At 37.4% G+C, this 21519-nt stretch overlaps 1 protein-coding gene across 1 annotated transcript in view; it reads right to left on the reverse strand.

Annotated features, from left to right (window-relative positions):
• Positions 1-194: 194 nt before the first annotated feature.
• Positions 195-21519, reverse strand: part of RELN (reelin) — a 375213-nt gene continuing 353888 nt past the window's right edge. Inside the window, exons 56-63 of the mRNA XM_006140794.3 lie at positions 19489-19562; positions 18472-18633; positions 16879-17036; positions 14114-14333; positions 11653-11850; positions 10902-11000; positions 5648-5653; positions 195-1296 (exon numbers count right to left, since the gene is read on the reverse strand). Coding sequence (XP_006140856.1) covers positions 1200-1296; positions 5648-5653; positions 10902-11000; positions 11653-11850; positions 14114-14333; positions 16879-17036; positions 18472-18633; positions 19489-19562 — 1014 coding nt within the window. The 3' untranslated portion in view covers positions 195-1199. The remainder of the gene's footprint in view (positions 1297-5647; positions 5654-10901; positions 11001-11652; positions 11851-14113; positions 14334-16878; positions 17037-18471; positions 18634-19488; positions 19563-21519) is intronic.

Genomic DNA, 21519 nt, shown 5'->3' on the forward strand with positions numbered 1-21519 from the left:
CATGGTGGTTAAAGTGCTGGACTCCCACATGGTCGACCACTGTGTGAGTCCTGGACCTAACAAGCTTGTTTTCTTACTTTTTCCTCTCCCTCTCTCTCTGTCTCTCTCCTGGTCAAATGAAAAAAAAAAAAAAAAGACAAAAACCAAATAATTCTTTTTAAGAAAAGCAAATGAAGACAAATGAAATTCAAGTGTCTTTTGGACATATTTTATTTAAGCATGGGCTTTTAGCTTGGTTCACCCTAGAGTGCAACCTTTTAGTTATGCTAATAAAGATTTCAGGGCTACGGGGCCATTATAATGTTGCTGGTGTTGGTACAACTTCATCAGAAGGTATGACTATGACCCGCAGGAAAAACAATTCACAAAGAGAATACAATGAGAAAACGTCTACTCATTTTACAAATCACTCTGTTACCACAGACACAAAATGGCAGTTACTGTTAGTAAATCAGCCACAGAACACTTTAAAAATTTTTTGTAGACAAGGAAATGGGAACTCCTTTGTGGGAGATAGGGTCTTCATCCACAAGTTTAAGTAGAAAATATTTCAAGGTCAAGCATTTTTTTTAATCCACAAAACAACGCTAAATCAACATACATTTTAAAGAGTCTATTAAAGGAGATACAATATCTTTACAACTATCTTCTTGAATAGGTATTTCAATGAACCTTTTGCAGAATATAAGTAGCCCAAAACTCAGCAGCAAAATAACAAGTAAATACAGTTTCAAAGTGTTAAATTGTAGAAGAGAATACATAAAGGACGAACAATGATAATTTAATCATATAAAAATGATACATAGCTGAAATACAGTCCACTTAAATAGCTTTGTGACCAGAATGTTAAATACTGTGCTAAAATGTCATTTTAAACATAAAATCTCTTCAACTTTTGTGCTTAATTTGTTTTTCTCTTATACTATTTCTTATTCTCAATACTGCCACTGTAACTGATATTACAACAGATCACAATTTTTACGGACACATCAACATGGAGACATTTACTTATGAGCAAATAAGTCACTTGTCATTAGTTCACAGTGTGGGAAAGTGGTGTACACTCGGTCTGGAGAAGGGCTTTCGGTTCATCACCAAGTCCTTCACAGATATTTCCTGATATCGGATGCAGTGCGAGATTTAAAAGAATGAAAAGCAACACATCACATGTTGGAAGGAAAAATAAACTTTTTGATTCTTCATGGGTATCGTCTAAGTGACCTTCGTCTTCTGTTGTAGAAGTGCCTGAGCCCATGTTGTCGTGAAAAATTCATCATGTAATTTTGTTTACGAGTGCTGTTAAAATAAAAAAGGGTAGAGGCAGGGAGGAGAGGAGAAAGAGCATGTAAGTCCTATCATTAAAAGTGTAAATTATCTCGGTCCCACGTTACCCTTACATTTACTCGAAAACATCCAGGGTTCACAGGGCATGCTGACGTTACCGTCCAGGGGCAGAGTTACTAAAGGCCCAGCCTGTATTTACCACCTTTGGCCTTGAAGGAATCACTCATTTTGTGAGTGTGCTCTGAACCAGAAAAGACAGTACATTCTTTTACTTTGTAGCAAAAGTGGACTGACACTGTTAGATTTTTAATGCTCAAATTTATTCTCAAACTCTTTCTGAAAACATTTATTTGGATGGATTTCATTTTAGAGGAAGTGGGCACTACACCTGTTACATTACTGAAGTATGTCTTTAATAGATATAAAAAATAAAGAAATACTAAATAAATATTAAGACGTGATAAATAATAAATAAATATTAACCAAATATTCTCATTTAGAGCTTAGAAAGCAAAAAAACAAACAAAACCTCAAATGTTGTAGCTGAATCCATTCTACCTTTTTGGTTTATGCTATCTCAAAGGGCGCAATGAAGAAGTAAATTTTTCTCAGAATGCTGGGTTCCACTGTCTTCCTCGAACAGTAAGTAGCTGCCGTTATATTCTATCAACAGGGTCTTGTGCAAGAGACATGCACGAAAAGATGTCATAAAATACTGAAAAAGCCTAATTGAATGTATACTTGTATGTACATTTATGTACTCCCCATGTATGTACCTACACACATTCTTACATACATATTACATGTGAAGCAGATAAAAGCACTGAAAATGGATTTCAGGATCCTGTAGGAAATTGTGTAATACTGATAGGGATAGCTGCTAAAATTTGGCATGACAAATATACTTGAAAAGGACCATCATCTATAAAATCACAGATGTTTCAGATATTTTCACACACTGACCCGGGACAACATAGCTACTAATGTATGTGGCATCAACGTAGGCATCATTTTTTAGTGAGGGCTTTGCTGTTATGATCCTCTTGTCTCAGTCTTCAAGTGTCAGGAGAAATTATCTTGTTACTTCTTTACTCACAAAATCTTAGACTCGCATTTACTGTCTTCGTGCCAGCATCCTAAGTCACCTTATAGTCCCTTCCTGAAACTACTGAAGTGGCCCCTTAAACTAGCCTCCATATCTCAATTCTCTTCCCTTATGAAAAAAAAAAATCCAGTGAAAAGAAACCATGAAGCACCAAGAAAATACATTTAAGGATGTAATTGTATGTGTGTATTCTTTTTTGTATGCATACATACAACTGATTTTGCACACTTTCCCTCAAATGATGGCTTCACCTTGCTCAAAAACCACTCCTATTCCTCTGAAAACTGGTCCTTTCCAACTTGCCTGGACTCTTTCCTACCTGCCTCATTATCTGCTTCATTGGCCAACCCCTAATAATTTACTGTCTACTTACTGTTGAAGAATTACATTTCCTTTATTACCACCACCACCCCTGAAGTAATTCCCCCCCCTATTTTGAGCTCCGAGAGTGCTCATTTTCTGCTCTGCATAGAGTATGAGTTCCTATCTTGGCTCCCCACAGTTAACTTCCATGGGTATGGTAGTCTGTTCCCCAACTCCCCCCTCCCACACACCACAGCACTGAGCGTCCTTTAGACCCGGGGTGGTCGAGGCATGTTTGTTAAACTTTTGGTGACTTACTGATTGGATTCCTGTTGTAAATCATTACTCTTTAACTATAAGGAATAATTGTAAAGTTAAAGCAATGAAAATTATTCTGTTGAAAACATGTGTAACGATAAGGTACTCAGAGAAAATTTTAGTTAAAATATTTTACATTAAAAAAGATGAACTCAGAACACTCCAGATATTAGTTATCACAATGCAACCTAGATTGATGTGAAAGTTACCTCAATATATGGAAACAAAAGAATACTGGATTTTAACAATAGTTGATGTGCTTGTTTAATGGCTTTAAAGCGACTTTCGCAGATAATTACTTATTATAGAACTGATTCAATTCTTCATCTTTTAGTGTAAGAAATATTAGCAGGTTGCAGATTTTTAATGCCCTGAAAATCATCTGAGGTGGAAGCTTACAACTAATTTAGGGGACATTTTGAGTGCCTGGATAATCTTTAGTTTTGAATCCATTTATGTATCAGAATCTTATCTTTTTGATTCCTGAGGCTGTTGATGTACACAGTAATGTATTTTATAGATGCCTAGTGTTTATATAGTCACATTAAAAATGACTACTATACTTTCAAAACAGCTTTGGACTGGTAATTCTGCATGTGAAACACAAATTAAGCCAGTTAGGTCAGAATGTAATAAAGTGGATTATTCCAGTTCATGAGCCTGCTAAAATTAGGCACCATGGAAAGTTATACCAAAAGGCTATCTGCTTTTAGGAACATTTAATAAACTGATATGGGTATTAAACTTTTATTGTAACTTCTAAAATTTCTAATTTACAGAACTGGGAATTAGAGAAATTTTCAATATGTTTCAAGATGTTATGCTTGCTCACTTTTTTGTGAGTAAATACGTTCAGCATATTTTGAGCCTACTTTTGTTTTCGATACATGCAGATATATAGCTATAGATAACTTGTAATTGGTTACAAGTAGGTGCAATCGAGTTTTCAAGATTTATTTCTTACTGTAATTCAAGAGAAAACTAATTTTTATTGTAAGTTCCATGAAAGCAGGGAATGTTCATATCAAAGTACATCAATTGAGCTACTCAGCATATCAATTTACCTTGTTTGTGAACAGAACTAAGTCCATTGTAAAATTTTCTCATAATGACTAAGTCATGGAATAAAGGAAGAATAAAAATCAGTGACTTCTTGGAAATGCTGATGTAAATTTCCATGATCACCATGGGAGCTGAAGGGCATAGACAGCATATGGTATTATAAAATGGCTCCCTGTTTCTTTTTTTTTTTTGGGAGAGGTTTTTGCTATAGGGTGCGTGCACTCGCCAGACAGACAGAGAGAGACAGAGAGACAGAAAGTGAGAAATCACCCCCCAGGGGGGATGGTCACACCGCAATCCCTTCTCCTCCATTCTCCTCTCAGGATCTTGGGCATGCACGCACATGCGCCTGGCGTGAGTTTTAAGCCACCGGGTCTGGGATGCGAACCGTGGTCGACTACATGGGAGTCCAGCGACATAGCCATTACATTAACTGCTGGTCCCATGAACTGATACTCTTGACTGGAGTCACAATCTTAGCTCATTTATTGAAAAAAATTCAGCTGATTTCTCAATGGATTGTAAAGGTAATGGGTGAGATAGAGACTTGGTAGGAAAAGTTCATAGAAATTTAGGCATTCTTACTGAGCAGCAATTTATTTATCATCAGGTTATATAATACAACAAATAACAATTTATAAGAATGCAGAAAAAAGAATCTAGTGGGCTGTCAGGCATATCTTTCAGAGAAATATTGGTAAATATATTCAGAAAGCTGTGATTCAAACTAATCAACGACACTCTCCTATGTAGTAGATGCTGGACATTTGACCTTCAAGACCATGCATTTTCAGGAAAGCTCTATTAAGTAAGTGTAGACACAAATATTTCGCGGATAAAGATTTCATCCTTCTTTTCTCTCCTGAATGGGGGGTGAGGTTAATATTTGATAATGTGCACCTGGGAGAATGGCAAGGATTAGATGAAAACTTCTAGTACTATATGTAGATGTTCAATAAATGATAACCATTTTATCTTCTTTCTTAAGTGTAAAAGTATGTCAATAAGAGGATAAATGTAATTATATATTAAAGGTGACCAATATTACCTAAGAACAGAATCTATAATTCACATATCTTATGAATAAATCTATTCTCGCTGCCAATTTGTTTGTTAATTTAGAATAGAATCAATAAGTCAAGGCACCCGCATGCATCTTCAGTACCATAGGTCTTTCGAAAGACACTGCATTTAATCAGAGCCCCTAGATCTTTTGGACATGTTTCTATTTTTGCTTTCCTTTATAACAAATTTATAAACTGTGAGCACTTCAAGGGCACCGAATACAGTGCCAGGCACAGAAGAAAATCTAAATCAAATCTGTTGGCCAATGAAAACAAGCTTGTTAGCACTTTGTTCGATGCTGTTGTGCCCACTATTGTAAACAGCTGAGACTTATCTCAGTTCGGCTTACTCTGAATTTACATGGATATAGTTTCAAATTTTCTACTATATTCCAAATCATTTATGGCTGTTTTCATAGTTTTCTTTTTTTTTTTTAATTGCAGAGGTCTCGTATAAAACTTTGGCGACACTATCAGTATACAGTTCCCAGATTTAGTAAGGAGGACTTACCTTACTCTAGTGGAAAACCAATGACAGCAAATAATGAAATACAACACAAGTTAAAAAATGCCTTTGAATGCATGCAGCACTGTGATTAGTCATAAAAGTCTGACCAGGTTTAGACGCACTATAGGGTTTTTCATCTCTTTTGAAAATAAAAATTAAAGAAGTTATTTCTTATTCTTCTATACTCAATATAAACATTTATTTAACTTTTTCTATGTAATGCAACATGCAGTATTTGCTCATAACCATATGTCAAGGTACATGTAGCTATAGTACTACATTTGGCATAAATGTTGCATATAAATGTTAAATTAATAGTTTATTAATTTAATCATTTGATTTTTCGTTACTTACATTTTAGGAAATAGTAATTCCTGAGTATGTTAAGAAATGGGCTTTTTAAAAAATATAGAAATCCTCTATATCAGATAACACAGTCAAATTTCATAAAGGATAAATATGCTTTGCAACAAATGTAATATGCTCATCTCCATAAATCATTTGTGCCAAAAATGTGACAACATCTGGATAATGAATAGCATGAGGGGATGGTCATGATGGAACTCATATTAAAATCTGATAAATGTGTTTAAGACCATAGTTAACAACAATCTTGGCTTTCAGTTCTCAGTAAATGTGGTAATAATTCACTGAAGTAAATTAATTCACAGAGGCTAACTTTTTACTAAGCAATTTGCTTTCAAGGTACACATGCAAAAATTGGCCCACTTCATTATACACATGACAGGTTGTGACTTAGACACGTACACAGGAAATGTGATGTGTGAATGGAATGCATAATTGGGTGAGGGAGACTCTTAGGATAGAAGAATGAGTGCCCAACGAAAGAGGTTAAGACAACAACTTCTCTTTTATCCTAAGAAGAACTCCACCAGCATGGATCTTGTGAGGGATCTGCCCAAATGTATTCATAAACGTTTAGTGAAAAACAAATATTCTACACTAGAAATGAATTCAGAGAAATTAGGTTTCCGATTCTTGATTGCCAGTGATCATGTTATGCTATGTCATTCAGACTTTACAGAATAAGGACTTTTTGTAAGCTAGTGAGGCTGGAAAAAAAATGATTTGTCAATTTGGTTCATCTGTTCCATGGCAGATTAGCAGAGGCTAATCATCATGAAGTGCTTTTTGTGTGCAGGTTTTATTGGAAAACATCATGAGAGTGGGAAGATTATACTCTCAAACAAGCATAAGGCATAAGGGGCTTTGCTTATTAAATGTTAAAAGGGTGGTTTTTATCTTTATGGTGTGGGGCTTGTCATCCTATAAATCTATATTTATGAAACTCAAATCCTTCCATGTATAGCATTTTCAAATTAAACCATTAAGTTAAAATATATTATATATCCTGTTCATTTAAGGTGTACTCCTAAATATTTTCAAAAGTGCTAACTTTATTCTCAAATTCATATGTCTTCTTGGTTAATATGGGCAGCACTGAGGTTAAACTCAATATAAGATACCATGCATGACCACAGGTTTTCTTTACAAGGGTTTTTAGCATGTGTTCTCTGTGCACACACACAAAGTGAAACTATAGAAATTAAGGTAGATTAAGGCCAATCTTCACTTAGAAAAAAATGCATTATAAAAATTTTTAAGTGAAATGTATGCCCCACCATAAGTTGCAAAAACATATTAGTAGCCCTAATTGCTGTGTTCAGTGAATTCACATTACTAGTTCATATAACTAAATATTCAGCTACAAAAGTGGAGGATACTTTTAGTTAATGGGGTCTTATCTCTATTTCTGACTATGAGGGGTCTTCAAAAAGCTCATGAAAAATGTATATAATGAAAAAAACTATGCATGGATTTCAAAAAAAAATTTTTTCACACTCAAATAGACTTGTACTTTATTTCTATTTTCCAAGAGCTTGGTGAAGTCCCTTCCTATATTTCTCTGTAGCAAAGTAATAATCAGTAATATTTGTGCATCGTGACACAAACCCTGGCTAGTTTCTTTGTGCCTTATATAGCTGAAAGATGCTCTGGAAAATTATTATATTTTATTTTTCTGAATTCTCTGGAATGATCTATTTTAAGCTCATCAAATAATTATGTTGTAGAGCTACCAAATACGTTTTAATTAATAGTCTTAAAACTTTTTGTAACTCTTCTTAAAAGAAGTCCTTTGACAGGGTACAGTTGCATGGACATAAAAATATAGTTATATAGAGCAAATATAGAGCAAAACATCAAAATATAGTTTTGAAAATATAAATTCATTTACACTGCATTTTTAAAAGACTCATTTATTTAACTCAACTTCATGAGGTTATTCATTCTCTTCAAAAAAGAAGTAAAATAACCCCCGTTTAAAAAAATTTTGTGCCATAGGGTATGTGTGCTCGCTGGACAGGGACAGAGAGAGGGAAAGTGAGAAATCACTCCCAAGAGGGGATGGCCATGCTGCAATCTCTTTTTCCTCCATTATTCTCTTGAGATTTTGGGCAGGCATGCACACATGCTCTTGTTTTTCAAACCACTGGGTCCAGGACTTGAACAGCACTATCAGCTGTGTGGGATTCAGTGCCTTAAATACCACATTGGAAAATAACTCTTAATTTTAACAAAATTTTGAAATGTCATTAAAGACATAATATTTACTTTTAAAATAATTGGTATAATATATATATTAGGTCATCTGGAAAGGCATGACATTATTTTTCTATGCAAAAATGCATCATGACTTTCCCAATGACCCAATATATAAAGTACGTGGTAGTATGTACAGTTACAATTTTAAAATTATTTAAGAAGACTTAGAATAAAACTTTAACTATTCAACACTGCGCACATGTGGAATGTTCTTTTCTCATCTGACAGCTTTCAGTGCCCTGAGATTTTGAGACTACGATGCAGGGAAAGGGTGGACAGGTGCTTAGTAAGTGACAAATTCTTTTTTTTTCCTTTGGAGAGGTTTTCACTATAGGGCATGTGTGCTCGCCAGCCAGACAGAGAGAGACATAGAGACAGAAAGCGAGAAATCACCCCCCAGGGGGGATGGTCACGCCGCAATCCCTTCTCCTCCATTCTCCTCTCGGGATCTTGGGCACACATGCACATGCGCCTGGCGTGAGTTTTAAGCCACCGGGTTCAGGATGTGAACCGCGGTTGAGTATGTGGGAGTCCAGCGACATAGCCATTACGCTAACTGCTGGTTCCCAGTAAGTGACAAATTCTTCAAAGAATTAAAATTCTGAAGACTGAATAAAAATGAAATCTTTACAATGCAGATTATAGGTCCAGAAAAATATCCGAAATAATAGGCTTCTGGCATTTTGTATAATCTGAACTTGGTTCTTGCAATAGTGTCCTGATGCTGGTAGTTGCTTATAGAAATAAATTCCAAGCCCAAGTATTCTGGGAGGTTTTCTTGGGACTGTGTGGTGAGACTTCCTAAGAGCCTTGAAGGCCGCAGGTCAAGAGGTAGCAAAGAATAGTGTTCTGTTTCCAAGTTGGGAAGAAGTTACTTCTCACGGGGGGTAGTGTATTTACACATCTGACTCCATATGTTCTTCAATTTTAATCCCAGAGATGGAATTATTGGTGATGACATGCCTCAGAAATTCAAAAGAGATAACTGCAAGTGCTTGTCTGAGTGGGAGAAGAAGAAATATCTACTGAAATGTATGATATGTTAAGAATTCCGTCTACTCAAGGGCAGTATTGGAATCCTGCCTTCTTTTGAGGACTGCCAGGTTTTGAAGTTTCAATAGGAGTTGGTGTGCTTTGTCAGGCACAGGAAGCCCCCTTAGTGTGAGCTATCTTGGCAAGAGACTTCAAAGATACAAAGTAGTTATTGACTCTAATTTGAATCATAACTACTTAGAATCACCTGAGGTGCTTTAAAAATAGATGTCAGTTCCCAATGCAGATCAGTTTAAATCATCACCCAAGGATGGGCCTGGGCACTGGGACATTCCTTGATGCTTCCAAAGCTTCCCAAGTGATTCTGACATTCAATCAGGTTGAGAACTGCTGCCCTGAAAGGAAAGTAGCCAGGGCAAAATGGCTCTAGGGTTTGCCTTTGGTCTAAATTCAGACATCTGTCTATGGCCTTACTATACATGTGTTCATTTTAGAGCCCAGGTTATTCTACTCTGCTGGAATAATGTAGTCTGAGGGTTAGTATCTAAGTAAAACATCAGCCTCATATTTAGATTCAAATGAGTCTGGACCATTCCATCAGAATTCGACTTTATGTTGTGGAGGCAGAGCCCAGCAAGTTGTCCAAAAGCAGCAGAGCGCACGGGAGGCTTGTGTAGGGACTGGTTGCTCTTGGATTTGGGGGTTGATATGGATGCCATGCAAGCACGTGCCTCAGTGAAAACTAAGACGAGGGCTAGCTCAAGACTGAAAAACTCAGCTCATGGCTATGATTGAAAGAAAACAAATCTGGTAGTTTTCCTACCAATTAATCATTTAAATTTGCTTTCGAAATGACTGAAATCAGCCACGGGACTGATTTCATTTTGGATTTGGTAAACAGAATGAACAGTTGAACCTATCTACCGAGAAGATTCGCCTCTCCTTGCCAACCACTTGGAGCCATCAGTCCGAACCCGTCGAGACATAAGCATTCCAGTTCTACAGGAACTAGATTGTTAGAGAAAAAGCAAGTCATCTCTCTGTGAGGGAACAATCAACCCGGTCAGGTGAGAGTGGTGACAGCCTCAGTATACGGGAGAAACCATGGGGAACACCGGTAACTCATTAGGTGCTGGGAGTGGTCAGAAGGAACCTGAAGTCACAGCTTCTTTGTTCTGGTTGCAACCATGTCATTAACCGGAGAATACCTTGAGCATCTGTGGCTAAGGTAGGTGTTTGCAACTGGGCATAGTAACCAGGACCACTCTGTACCTTGACCAGTATGGAACTTTTCTTTTTAAGAGCGTTATTTCTTTCATACGGCAACCCAGATCTGGCATAAAACATTGTTGCCCATTTCCCTGAAGATTTTTTGTTTTATCCAATTGAAACAATATTATTAATCCATAAATAAATGCTTTACTTATTAAAGTTTTCTAAGGTATATTACATTATATTCGGGGCTTTGTTATTTCACTGTTGACTTGAGCTGTTATCTTGCAGCTGCTGAAGAGTGTAAGCCAAAGTGACCCTGTGGGGGTTGCTTCTAGTCAGGAATAGTCCTTAAGGAGCATGCCATATCACAGAATTTCAAACCTTCCTGGAAATGGACAGGGGCTGCTGTGTGTCAAATACTCACAGGACGACTTCCACATGGTCCAAAGCCCACTGATCATGACCTGTTCCATTGTGGCGTGGTTGCCACCAGCGCAGTAACACTCCTTTCATCCGTGCCTCCCTGGGTCACAGAGAGAAGGACAGAGAGGGTAGACACCAGGACACAGAACTTTTTGGCATATGACTTCCAGACTTCATATAGTATAATCTAATCTAAATCAACAAAACTTTGGGCATTTGGATTTGCTTAGGTCATGGTATCCTTCTAAGAAGCATATTTTTATTTTATTGGCTACCCAAGGACTTACAATACTTTTCTAGCTCTCTCTCCTTTCCCTTGCTCCAGTACACATTTGGCCGATAAACATAAAGTGCTTTCTGTGTGGCACACCCTGTGTTAGAAGCTGGGTAAATAATGCTAAGCAAAACTGACACGGTTGCCTATTCTCAAATTAGCATACCCAGCAGAGCATTTTAAAATGTTGTTCTCTAAAACACTGGACGTATTGATGAGAGAAAGGAAAATCTGCAAGAAGTATTTCTATCTGTACTTGTCATTCTTTATTTCCTTGTGCCCTTATTCTTTGCTTCAGTGTTTGCCTCTTGTCCTTACAGGAAACAGTAGCTCAGCTTTGGCGATCTGGGTTAGCCTTGGTTTTGCCTGCCACCACCTTGTTTTGTGGTGTGGGTTCAGTGACTTCACCTAACTTCTACCTCAAAGTCTGTGATTCTCAGGGATCATGAGATTGCACCTCTCCATTTGGGCCACTTACAGAGGGACGTTGTAGGACACTCTCTGAGCTTGTGTGAAATCTTTCGGCTGGTGCTGGGCGATGACGTGCCAGGTGATCCCGTTGTTGACACTGTACTGCAGCAGCACAGCCTTGTCCACGGCGTGGGGACCGCTCAGGTCACTGTTGCAGCTGTCTGTCTGGGCTGTGCTCCCAATTTGCAATACGAACATGATTTTGCTGAAAAATACCAGGGAAATCATCCTTAAACAAAATCTGGAAGGACTGTAGGAATTCTACTTTCTTAGTCACTCTTTATTCCTAAAGCCTGTAATTTCTGATTTATATATAGTATAAATACACATTCATTCAATAGTAAAAATTGATATTCGACCTTATGAATAAAATCACTTAAGTGATGCAATTTATTTATATAATCTTTTACATTATATATGTGAAAAAGAACCTCAGAAGGCTGGTTTTCTTTCTTTTTAAAAGAATTATTTATTTAATTTTATTTGTCAGTGTTATTTTAATTTGCTATAGAGCACATGCACTCACTAGAGAGAGAGAGAGAGAGAGAGAATGGGTCTCAAAATAGTTGGCTATGTAGCAGTCTAGTGCCTTAACCACCATGGCACCTGCTGGCCTGTGGAAGGCTGGTTTTCTACACAGAGAACATAATTTTGATTTTCCAAGATGTGTTCTCTCTTCTTGTTGTTGGAAATCTTCTTAGAGTGTTATTGCTGAAAACACCTGTTCTTTGAAAAGTAACATGGACCAAATAGCCAGCGAAGACATGGAGAACACAAAGGATATAATAGTTGTATTTATGCTATGTATTTTTTTTTTTGTTTGTTTACAAATAGCTCCAAGCTATTTTAGGAAAGGATGCCTGCAGATTGGAGCCAAGGGAAACCTGAATTAGACCAAATTAGAACGCGCGGGCTCTGGACCATGTCTGGTCTTCTGTTTTACATGCCCTTGCCCTTTTTCATAGGCATTCTTACTTTTAGAACATATAGCTTGTAGACATGTGAACTGTTATCTTCCTAAGGGTAGTCCCAGGTAGAGTAGGTTGTTGAATACAGAGGTAGACTTAAAACTTACAAAAGTAAAAATTAATTAAAAACAAAGTTACCTGTACACTGTGGTATGTAATTGTTAACTAAGCACCTATTTGTGGTCATTTATGGGTCAAGAAAAACATCAGGGTTGTCTCTAGATTACATATGAGTGGACATTAAAAAGCTAATGGAAAAATGAAATTGAAGTATCAGTGTATTTTGCTTCCAAAAAAACTTGAAGCACATATCATAGTTTTTTCACAATATGCATTTTCCATGAACTTTTAAAAGAGCCTTTGTATATCCTTTTGGTAAGGAAAAAATGGGGATGGTTAGATGCAACTTTGAGTATCTCCATGGTTAGTCTGTAGGAATTAATTGTATTATATCTTCGTTGTTATATTAAGGTTCCAAAACCCACCTCTCTGCTTCTGAAAATACATTCCTAATATTTTCCAGAATGAAAGGCTTCAAGTAGATATCTACATCCTCATTAACCAAACACCTAGTTCTCAGATAACTTCATAGTTCCTGATCACTTCTCAACTCTGGGTGAATGCTCTAGTAAGTACTTTACAATATTTTTAAAGTCCTGGAATCTTTTCTTGAATTATACAGACCAAAAACCATGTTTAGTCTGGCAAAGTCAGCACTACTGGGAAGGGAAGGTGGGGAAGGAAACCCAACACACCTTGGGTCTTTTCTCTGTCACTTTCTTTGTCCATTTGTCCATTCTTGGTCTACTCTGTTCTGCGTTAATCTCCAGTTCTTATAGCATGGGAATTTTAAAATATCCATCCATCCACCCTCCATTTCAATTTATTGTACTTACCTATGAAAAATATATTTACACTACAAATCTACTTCCCATATTTATATTTACATACTTGTTGTGGTCAACATTAAATCATCTATATACATTACCCTTAGACAATTTTTTTGTATTTGGCCATTTCTCTAGGATTATGCCTGTCACCACCATTCAGCCAGTGTGTATGAAGAAATATAAGGCAATTTTATAATAAACTTAGAAAAAGCACAATTCTGAGTTGTTAAAATATATAATGCTTGTTAGGAACCAGCAGGTGGTACGGAGGTTAAGGTGGTTAGATCCCACATGGCTGACTATTTAGCTCGAGTCCCACACCTGGAAGCTGGAAAAACATGCTGGGTACATGTGTATGAGTACCCAAAATCCTGGGAGGAGAATGGAGGAAGAGGGATTGCAGCATGACCATCCCCCTGGGAGGTGATTTCTCATTTTTCCTCTCTCTTTCTCTGTCTCTCTCCGGCGAGTGCATGTACTCTATAACAAAGCTAAAGCAAACAAACACAATATATAATGCTTCCCATGGTCATATTTAACATGGTGGGTAACACCACACTTGTGGCCACTTCTGTCTAATGCTTGGACTACAGCCCAGGGGTTTGATTACCTTGCTCGGGTGAGATCCAGAGGTTTGGTAGCCGCTTGCCGTATCTGACAGCCATTAAAATACAGTGAGTCTCCATGGGCATAGGGTGCCAGCTGCCCACAGCCACTTCCTATCACTCCACCCTGAATGGTCTCCCAGTTTGCCTCAGTGACTCTTGCTGACTCAAAATTATCTTTAATATAACTGGGAAGATCATGACTGAAAACAGAGCAGTCATCGCCTGGAGGGAAGCAAAAATCACAGAAATGATTAACTGGAATAAACATAATCATCAATGTCTAAGGAAAGTATTCACTTTCAGATTTAAGTTGTTGTTATTACTGTAAGAATGAAAAAAATACCAAGCAGATATAGACTCCCAGAAATAAATACTTTTCTTTTATCTTGGGAATTATTGGCTTAGGTTGTTAAAAAAAAAGAAAAGAAAAGAAAACCCGTTTTCTTTGAGTCAAATGTTTACTATATTTTGTAGGTGCTAATGTACTCATGGCTTCTGTAAATTCAGTTTTTACCACAGCATCTGGTCAACATGTTTACAAAGATGAGAATCAGCAGGGAGCTCTCACCCTGATATGAAAAGCCAACCTAATTTCTTTTTTCCTAGCAATATTTTTGAGGTTAAAAGATGTCATGTTCTTGTTCTTCTCCTTCTAGTTCTGTATCTGATGATTCTTGAGAACAGAGTTTGTACCTTAACTGATTGTTGGATTCTAGTACTTAGCACAATACTTAGTAAATATAAGATATTTAGCACTGAAGCTGGGATACATAAATGAATAATGAATGACCTGAGAATATCTAAGACCACTGAGCCTAAATAATGGCATTTAAGTAAGATAGTATAACAGCAAATGTGTGTGTACTTGCATTTCTCCTTAATTTGAATGGTACATTTCTTTTTTCCCCTAAAGGTCCACAATAGTTCAAAATCAAAAGGCCATAGTTCTGTCAGATCAGGGGTGACAGAAAATTCCAGACCTCTAAGACTCTTTTTGACACATTTGATTCATTAATTTACCCAAAGTTAAAATTCACCAGCTAATACACAGACAGACTGAGCTGATCTCAGTGGTAAGGATACTATTATGGTTTGAATAATGGTTTGACCCTGTGGGTTCATGTTTTGGAATTTGGTCTTAGTAGATGGTGACTGGATCATGGTGACAGTATTAGAGTGGCACTGGTCTCATGAATGGATTAACGCTGTCTTGTAAAAGAACTGAATTATTTTTTTCCTAAGAAGTGGTTATTTCTCATGATAGTGGGTTGTTAAAAAAGAGAGATCTGCCCTTAATCTCTCCTGTGGGCAATGTTTTAGGCTGGCCTGATGTCAGTCCTATGCTTTTATACTTTCCAGTCATCAGAATTGTGAGTCAAATAAACCTCTATTTCTTTATAAATTACCTAGTCCCAGATATTTCTGTTAGCAATGCTATAACAGACCAAGACAGAAACCAAGAGAAAACGGAGATGGCTAAGTAATATCTAATATCAAGGATGTGCAGCAGTCTGCTCAAATCATATGCTTTCCTTTTAGAGATAAGGAAATTGCATCAAGCAAGAAATCCAAATAGATACTACTCTGGAATTTAAATGTATGTATTGTTATATTGTACACTTAGGGAAAGCTGTGTAAGTTGGCTTCCCTTTGGATAAATTCCTCAGCTAAGAGAGATAGCAAGGTTAATTAGACAGAACACCCTGAGTACTGGTCTTCTTTCTGACATTTCCTAGCTATAGGAACTAAGGCAAGTCATTTAAACTTGTTGAGTCTTGATATCTTTACCTGTAAAGTGAGAATGATTATATTAATCATAGGTAACTTATGGGGAAATCATAAATACTAAGTGACTGAAGAACCAATTGATGTATATTATGTAAATAGTAAAGCATAAAACAGTATAATGATTCATTCATTTATTAGCATTGCTATATGATAAGAATTAGGCAATGAGGCTGTGATGGTAATTATGTAAAGTGAACTTTGTAATGACAGAGACTGAAATCCCTTGGAATATGGATCAAAGAAAACCCTAGCTTCAGTCATTCCAGCAGGCTGATAGAGCAATTTCCTATGATGTGAAGGGTCGAGTAGATATCTGTCCCAAATATATACCTAGCCTCTAGAAATTCAAACAGTAGAAATGTGAAAAATTCAAACTCAAAAATATCTTTGAGTTGTGAAGGTTGTGTGTGTGTGTGTGTGTGTGTGTGTGTGTGTGTGTGTGTGATAGAGTAACCTAGGAAAGAGAACACACTAAGTGATCTGGTATATCCTGGTAGGACAGTGACAGCTGTGTTGGGAGAAGTTAAGGAGGATGGAAATTGGCAAACAGATATTGGCAAATAAATCTGGCAGTGTCTAGAGATGGAACTGTAGGCCAGCAAGCAGAAAGGCACAGAAGTGGAAATTAAGTGTTGGAGATGCAGCTGGGGGCAAGGAGATATATGGAAGATGGAAAATGGAGGGTCTATAGAATAGCCTGAGTCAATTTATCTGAATTTATGTTTATTTATAAAGTATATTATTTATAAAATATCCTGAGGGGATTTCAATTTGTATTTAAAAAAATTTTCATGAAGACAGCTGAAAACTATTCTTAATAATTTGTTTCAAAGGATTAATAACTCAATGATCAAGAAATGGTTATCTATCTCAAATCCCTCAGGGAGACAGGATTCATCTCCTAGTGAACTTTGGCATGCATGTTAAGATGAGAATCTCATGCTCTCATGTATCAAAAAGTACAGCCCAGGATTCAGACCTTGGAAATTTTCATCGCAGATGCAGATGGCGCCGGTGGTGCAGTAACCGTGTCCGCTGCAGAGCTTAGGGCAAGCCTCTCCGATGTACACGTGGTCAATTGCCCAGCTCTGCTTCTCGGTCTCTTCCCCCTTCTGGATCCAGCGGAACTGTGTTGCACTGAAAGACCCACAGACAGAAGAGGAGATTCAGCAGTCTGTTATTTCCCCTGGCAGCATCCAGTCTCTGGGTGTGGGGACTATTTCTAAGAAAAGAGTTTCTCAAAAATCTCATATCAGCACCCCATTGCAGAGGTGAGTGAACTGTATTCCTTAGACTCTGGAAATGTACCAGGTCTTCAAAGAGTTCTTGGAAAATGTGTATTAAGACTATATATGAATGTGTATTAACACTATGTATCAACTTCAAAAGGTTTTACATCAAAATAAACTTGTAATTTTTGTTTAAATTACCAGAGGGTGCATGCACTCACTAGAGAGAGAGAGAGAGTCAGAGAGAGAGAGGGAGAAGGTACCCTGTCTCCCAGTATATGTAGTCATGCTACAATCCCATCTCCATTTGCCATCCTGTTGGGATTTTGGGTATACATACGCATGTACATAGTGTGCTTTTTAAGCTGCTGGGTAAGGATTTAAATGCAGCTGGCCGTGTAAGATTTGGCTCCTTTGACCACTAGGCTGCAGGGCTGATACAAAATAAAATGTGTACTTTAATTCTATTTTTCTACCAACTTTTTGATGTCTTTTCATATATACCAAAATACTATTCTAGAAGCTTTTATCTTCCCTGAAAGGTTTCTGTGAATTTCCTAATTTTTTTTTTTTTTTAATGCCAGCATGTACTTATGGGGAGAGAGGAAGAAAGCACCTCCTTTGGAGAATGGTCACACTACAATATCTTCTCCAACTCTCCCTCCTTTTTGGATTTTGGGCACACATGCATGCACATCAGTCATGTCTCTCAAGCCACTGTGTCTGGGAATTGAACTATGCAGTTGGCCATCTAGGATCTAGTCATCTTAAGCACCAGGCCACCTACTGGCTCAGTGAATTTTCTATGCTATTCCATAATAAATCTGTGTCTGTTTTTCCTATACAGGCATATTTTCAACTCTGAGTAAAACGAATGCTGCTCTAGGAAGATTGTCTTCCATTATATTTGTCTTGTGGCTCTGGGTAACTTCACAACATGGCTACATGAGAGGCATGGCTATTAACACCTTAATAAGGTAACTGCACATCCCATGTATTTGTATTTGGGATGAGAAGTGCAGCCTTTGTGAGTGTGGACTACTGGGTAGAACTGGTGCCAGGCATTCAGGACCTGTGATTGAGTTTGGCACATACAATGGTATTTAGTCAGAAACCAATCTAAGATCTATGAATCACTTACAAACAAGCTCTTATTTCTTTCTGGGGCATGCAGTTACCATTTCAGGGCATGGATTGGTGAGAGGAGGGAGAGAAGACATGGAAGGGCTCTAGGACTGTGACTAAAATTCTAGCTCTAACTCGTCAGTGTTCTTAACTCACTGCAGGAACTCTGTAGAGACTACCAGATAATGCCACAAAGGAATCCTTCACATGCCACGCACCTGGAGGAGACGTGATCAGGCAGCTGGATGGTGATTCTCTTCCAGCTTGAGCTGTTGACAACATTGTAGATGGTGGCTTCATGGAACTGGAAAGGGGAGCAGCCGAGGCTGTTCGAAGATGAAGGAAGGCACTGGGTTTGAACAAGCTGCCAGGAGTCAGCCCTACAGAAACCAAAGCAACTGTGTTAACAAATCTTAAGGGAACTATATGATCAAATGTCAAGGTAATGCTTTGGAGTCAGGTTCAAGGAGGGTATTTTAACATAAATTTCCCATAGGAAATTCCTATAGGCATTTATAATTATAGATTGTAAAAATAAAAATTTGAAACACTTTCTTGTAAGATTTACATTCTAATTCTTTAAAAGCACACCAATACATTGATAGATAACAGAATAAAATAATAGCATGTATGACAATGAGTTCTTACTGGCTTCTTCCTATTGATACGGTTGCTAGAAATATACCTGCAGTCAATTGACAAAATTATCTGTCTCCCCAAAAGTTAACTCGATATAATTAATTTTCAAAAGTAGTGGTGGGAGACATGGCTACTAACACCTTAGTAAGGTAACTGTACTATGTTAGATTTTTATTCAAGGCTACCAATAGGTTTATGGAGATAAGACTCTGGCTGATGCATATTCAGGCCATTCATTGATTCAAATTTTCCTTAGCATTGGTTGAAAACAAGCAACATAAAAGGAAGTTCAAAAGGTAGTTTTGAGGACAAACATGGTATCATATATAATTTAATTTACTATTATTATTTTCATTTATTCTAAAATATAAGGTTTCTTGGCTAAAGGCTAGTATGAAAGTTGATTCTTCTTGGTTTGACAGAAAAATTTTATAATAAGATGTAAGTATAAATTTTATATAAATATAATGTAATAAAAATATACATGACCTGCCACTTTTAATACCCAAGGCTATTTCTCTGTAAGCATTAAAAATAGACAGCCATTTGAATCGTATATTTAGGTATGAAAAAAAGGTAGAAAGTATTTCACAAACCTTGCATCCTTAGTGTATTCCAACATTACAGAATGAAGGTCACCACAAGAAGTGGCTTCACAACCTACCACAATCTAGAACAAACATAAAAGATCAATACATAGGCAAGATTAAATGATATCAAGTATCATTAATTAGAAATACCATCTGTCTCCATGACTGTAACAAATTATCAGCAAATATTCAGAGAAGCTTTAGCAGAGCAGCCTGCCGGGATACCAAAAATGCATTCTTTTGAGTTTTGTTGAAGATGGGCACATTTGCACAGAGATGAGGATTATAATTTTAAAAGGTACTTTATTTAATTGATTAACATATGAATCCTGGGCCAGCCAGTGGTCTGGTGCTTATGGTGGCTGATCCCCACAAGGCTGACAGTGCCAGGCTTGTGTGTGTGTGTGTGTGTGTGTCTGCCTAAAGTCCCTAATGGAGAGACAATTGGAGGAGAAAGGATTGGGGCGTGGCCACTCCCATGAGGGTGCATTCCTATGTTCTCTCTCTCTTTGTCCAGCAAGCACACTTGCCTGCCGCCAATTAAAAAAAAAAAAAAATACAAATCACAGGTTTTGGAAAGATAAATTGGCCAAAAAGGAAGCAACATTAGGAGAAATTATGGAAAGAAACTAAAAGTATTACTGGTTCAAAACATTTTCACTGATATGCTAACATCCTTGATGCTACTACTGTATTTTTGTTTGGAATTAAAAATAGCAATTTTGGGGCCAGCAGGTGTTGTGGTGGTTAAGGGCACTGGACTCCCACATGGCTGACTACAGTTCAAGGCCCAGACCTGGTGGTTTGCTTTCTCACTTTCTCTCTCTCTCACTCTGTCCCTTTCTAGTCAAATGAAAATAAATAAAGTTAAATAAAACAATTCTTTAAAAAAATAGTAATTTTAGGGGACAGCAGGTAGTGTATTGGTTAAGGCACTGGACTCCCACATGGTTGATGGCATCTTGAGTCCTGGATCTGGTGACTTGAAAATCATGCTAGACACATATGCATGCATGCCCAAAATCCCAGGAGAAGAATGGAGGAGAAGGGATTGCAGCATAGCCATCTCCCTGGGAGGTGATTTCTCAATTTCTCTCTCACTGTCTCTCTCTAGCAAGCGCATGTCCCCTATGACAAAAAACTAAAAAAAAATTAAAAAAGCAATTTTTAATTATTAATTCTTAGGGTTATGCCCATGTCTATATGAATAAAAGGGTTTCTGTATTACATGTGATTTAATGTTTTATGCTTCAATCATCATATAATGCATATCTGATATAAAAATTTGGTGACTCAAATTTTGGTCCTAATCATTTATTTAATCAACAAGACCTATTTCAGTGTCAATAATAAGAAAAGTTCGTTCTAAAAATTTCAGACTGTATACTCATGAATAAAACAACTCTGAACTCAGGGAGAGAATAAGAAGCATATTCTAATAACAGTAATAGGAATCTTAAAAGAGACAAATGAAATCCTGAGGTGCTTTATAGGAAGGAGTGATTATATATGATTAGATTAGATACAGATTAGAAAATGATTCATGAAATAGGATGCAATTGAGTTGCCCCTACAGAATGGGACTAGTCCGAGAGGTAGGGATAGGAGAAATATATTTAGGTGGAAGAAACAGTGGGCACAAAGGCACAGAGGCAGGAAAGCACTTTGGCACTTCTATAGCGCGGCATGTGATAAGTTTTGGTCCGTGTGCTGTGTATGTGAATATTGGAAGATGAGGGTAGAAATACTGATTGAGTTTGGCAGATCATGAGTTATAGTTTAAGGAGTTTGACGTTAATTTGTTAAGCTACTGAGAGCCATTTTTTTTTCCTTTTTTTAAAATTTTTTTTTTTGAGAGATTTTTCACTGTAGGGCGCGTGCGCTCGCCAGACAGACAGAGAGAGACATAGAGACAGAAAGCGAGAAATCACCCCCCAGGGGGGATGGTCACGCCGCAATCCCTTCTCCTCCATTCTCCTCTCGGGATCTTGGGCACGCACGTACACGCGCCCGGCGTGAGTTTTAAGCCACTGGGTC

The sequence above is a fragment of the Tupaia chinensis genome, unplaced genomic scaffold, assembly GCF_000334495.1.
Source record: "Tupaia chinensis unplaced genomic scaffold, TupChi_1.0 Scaffold000044_1, whole genome shotgun sequence".
NCBI classification, from domain to species: domain Eukaryota; kingdom Metazoa; phylum Chordata; class Mammalia; order Scandentia; family Tupaiidae; genus Tupaia; species Tupaia belangeri.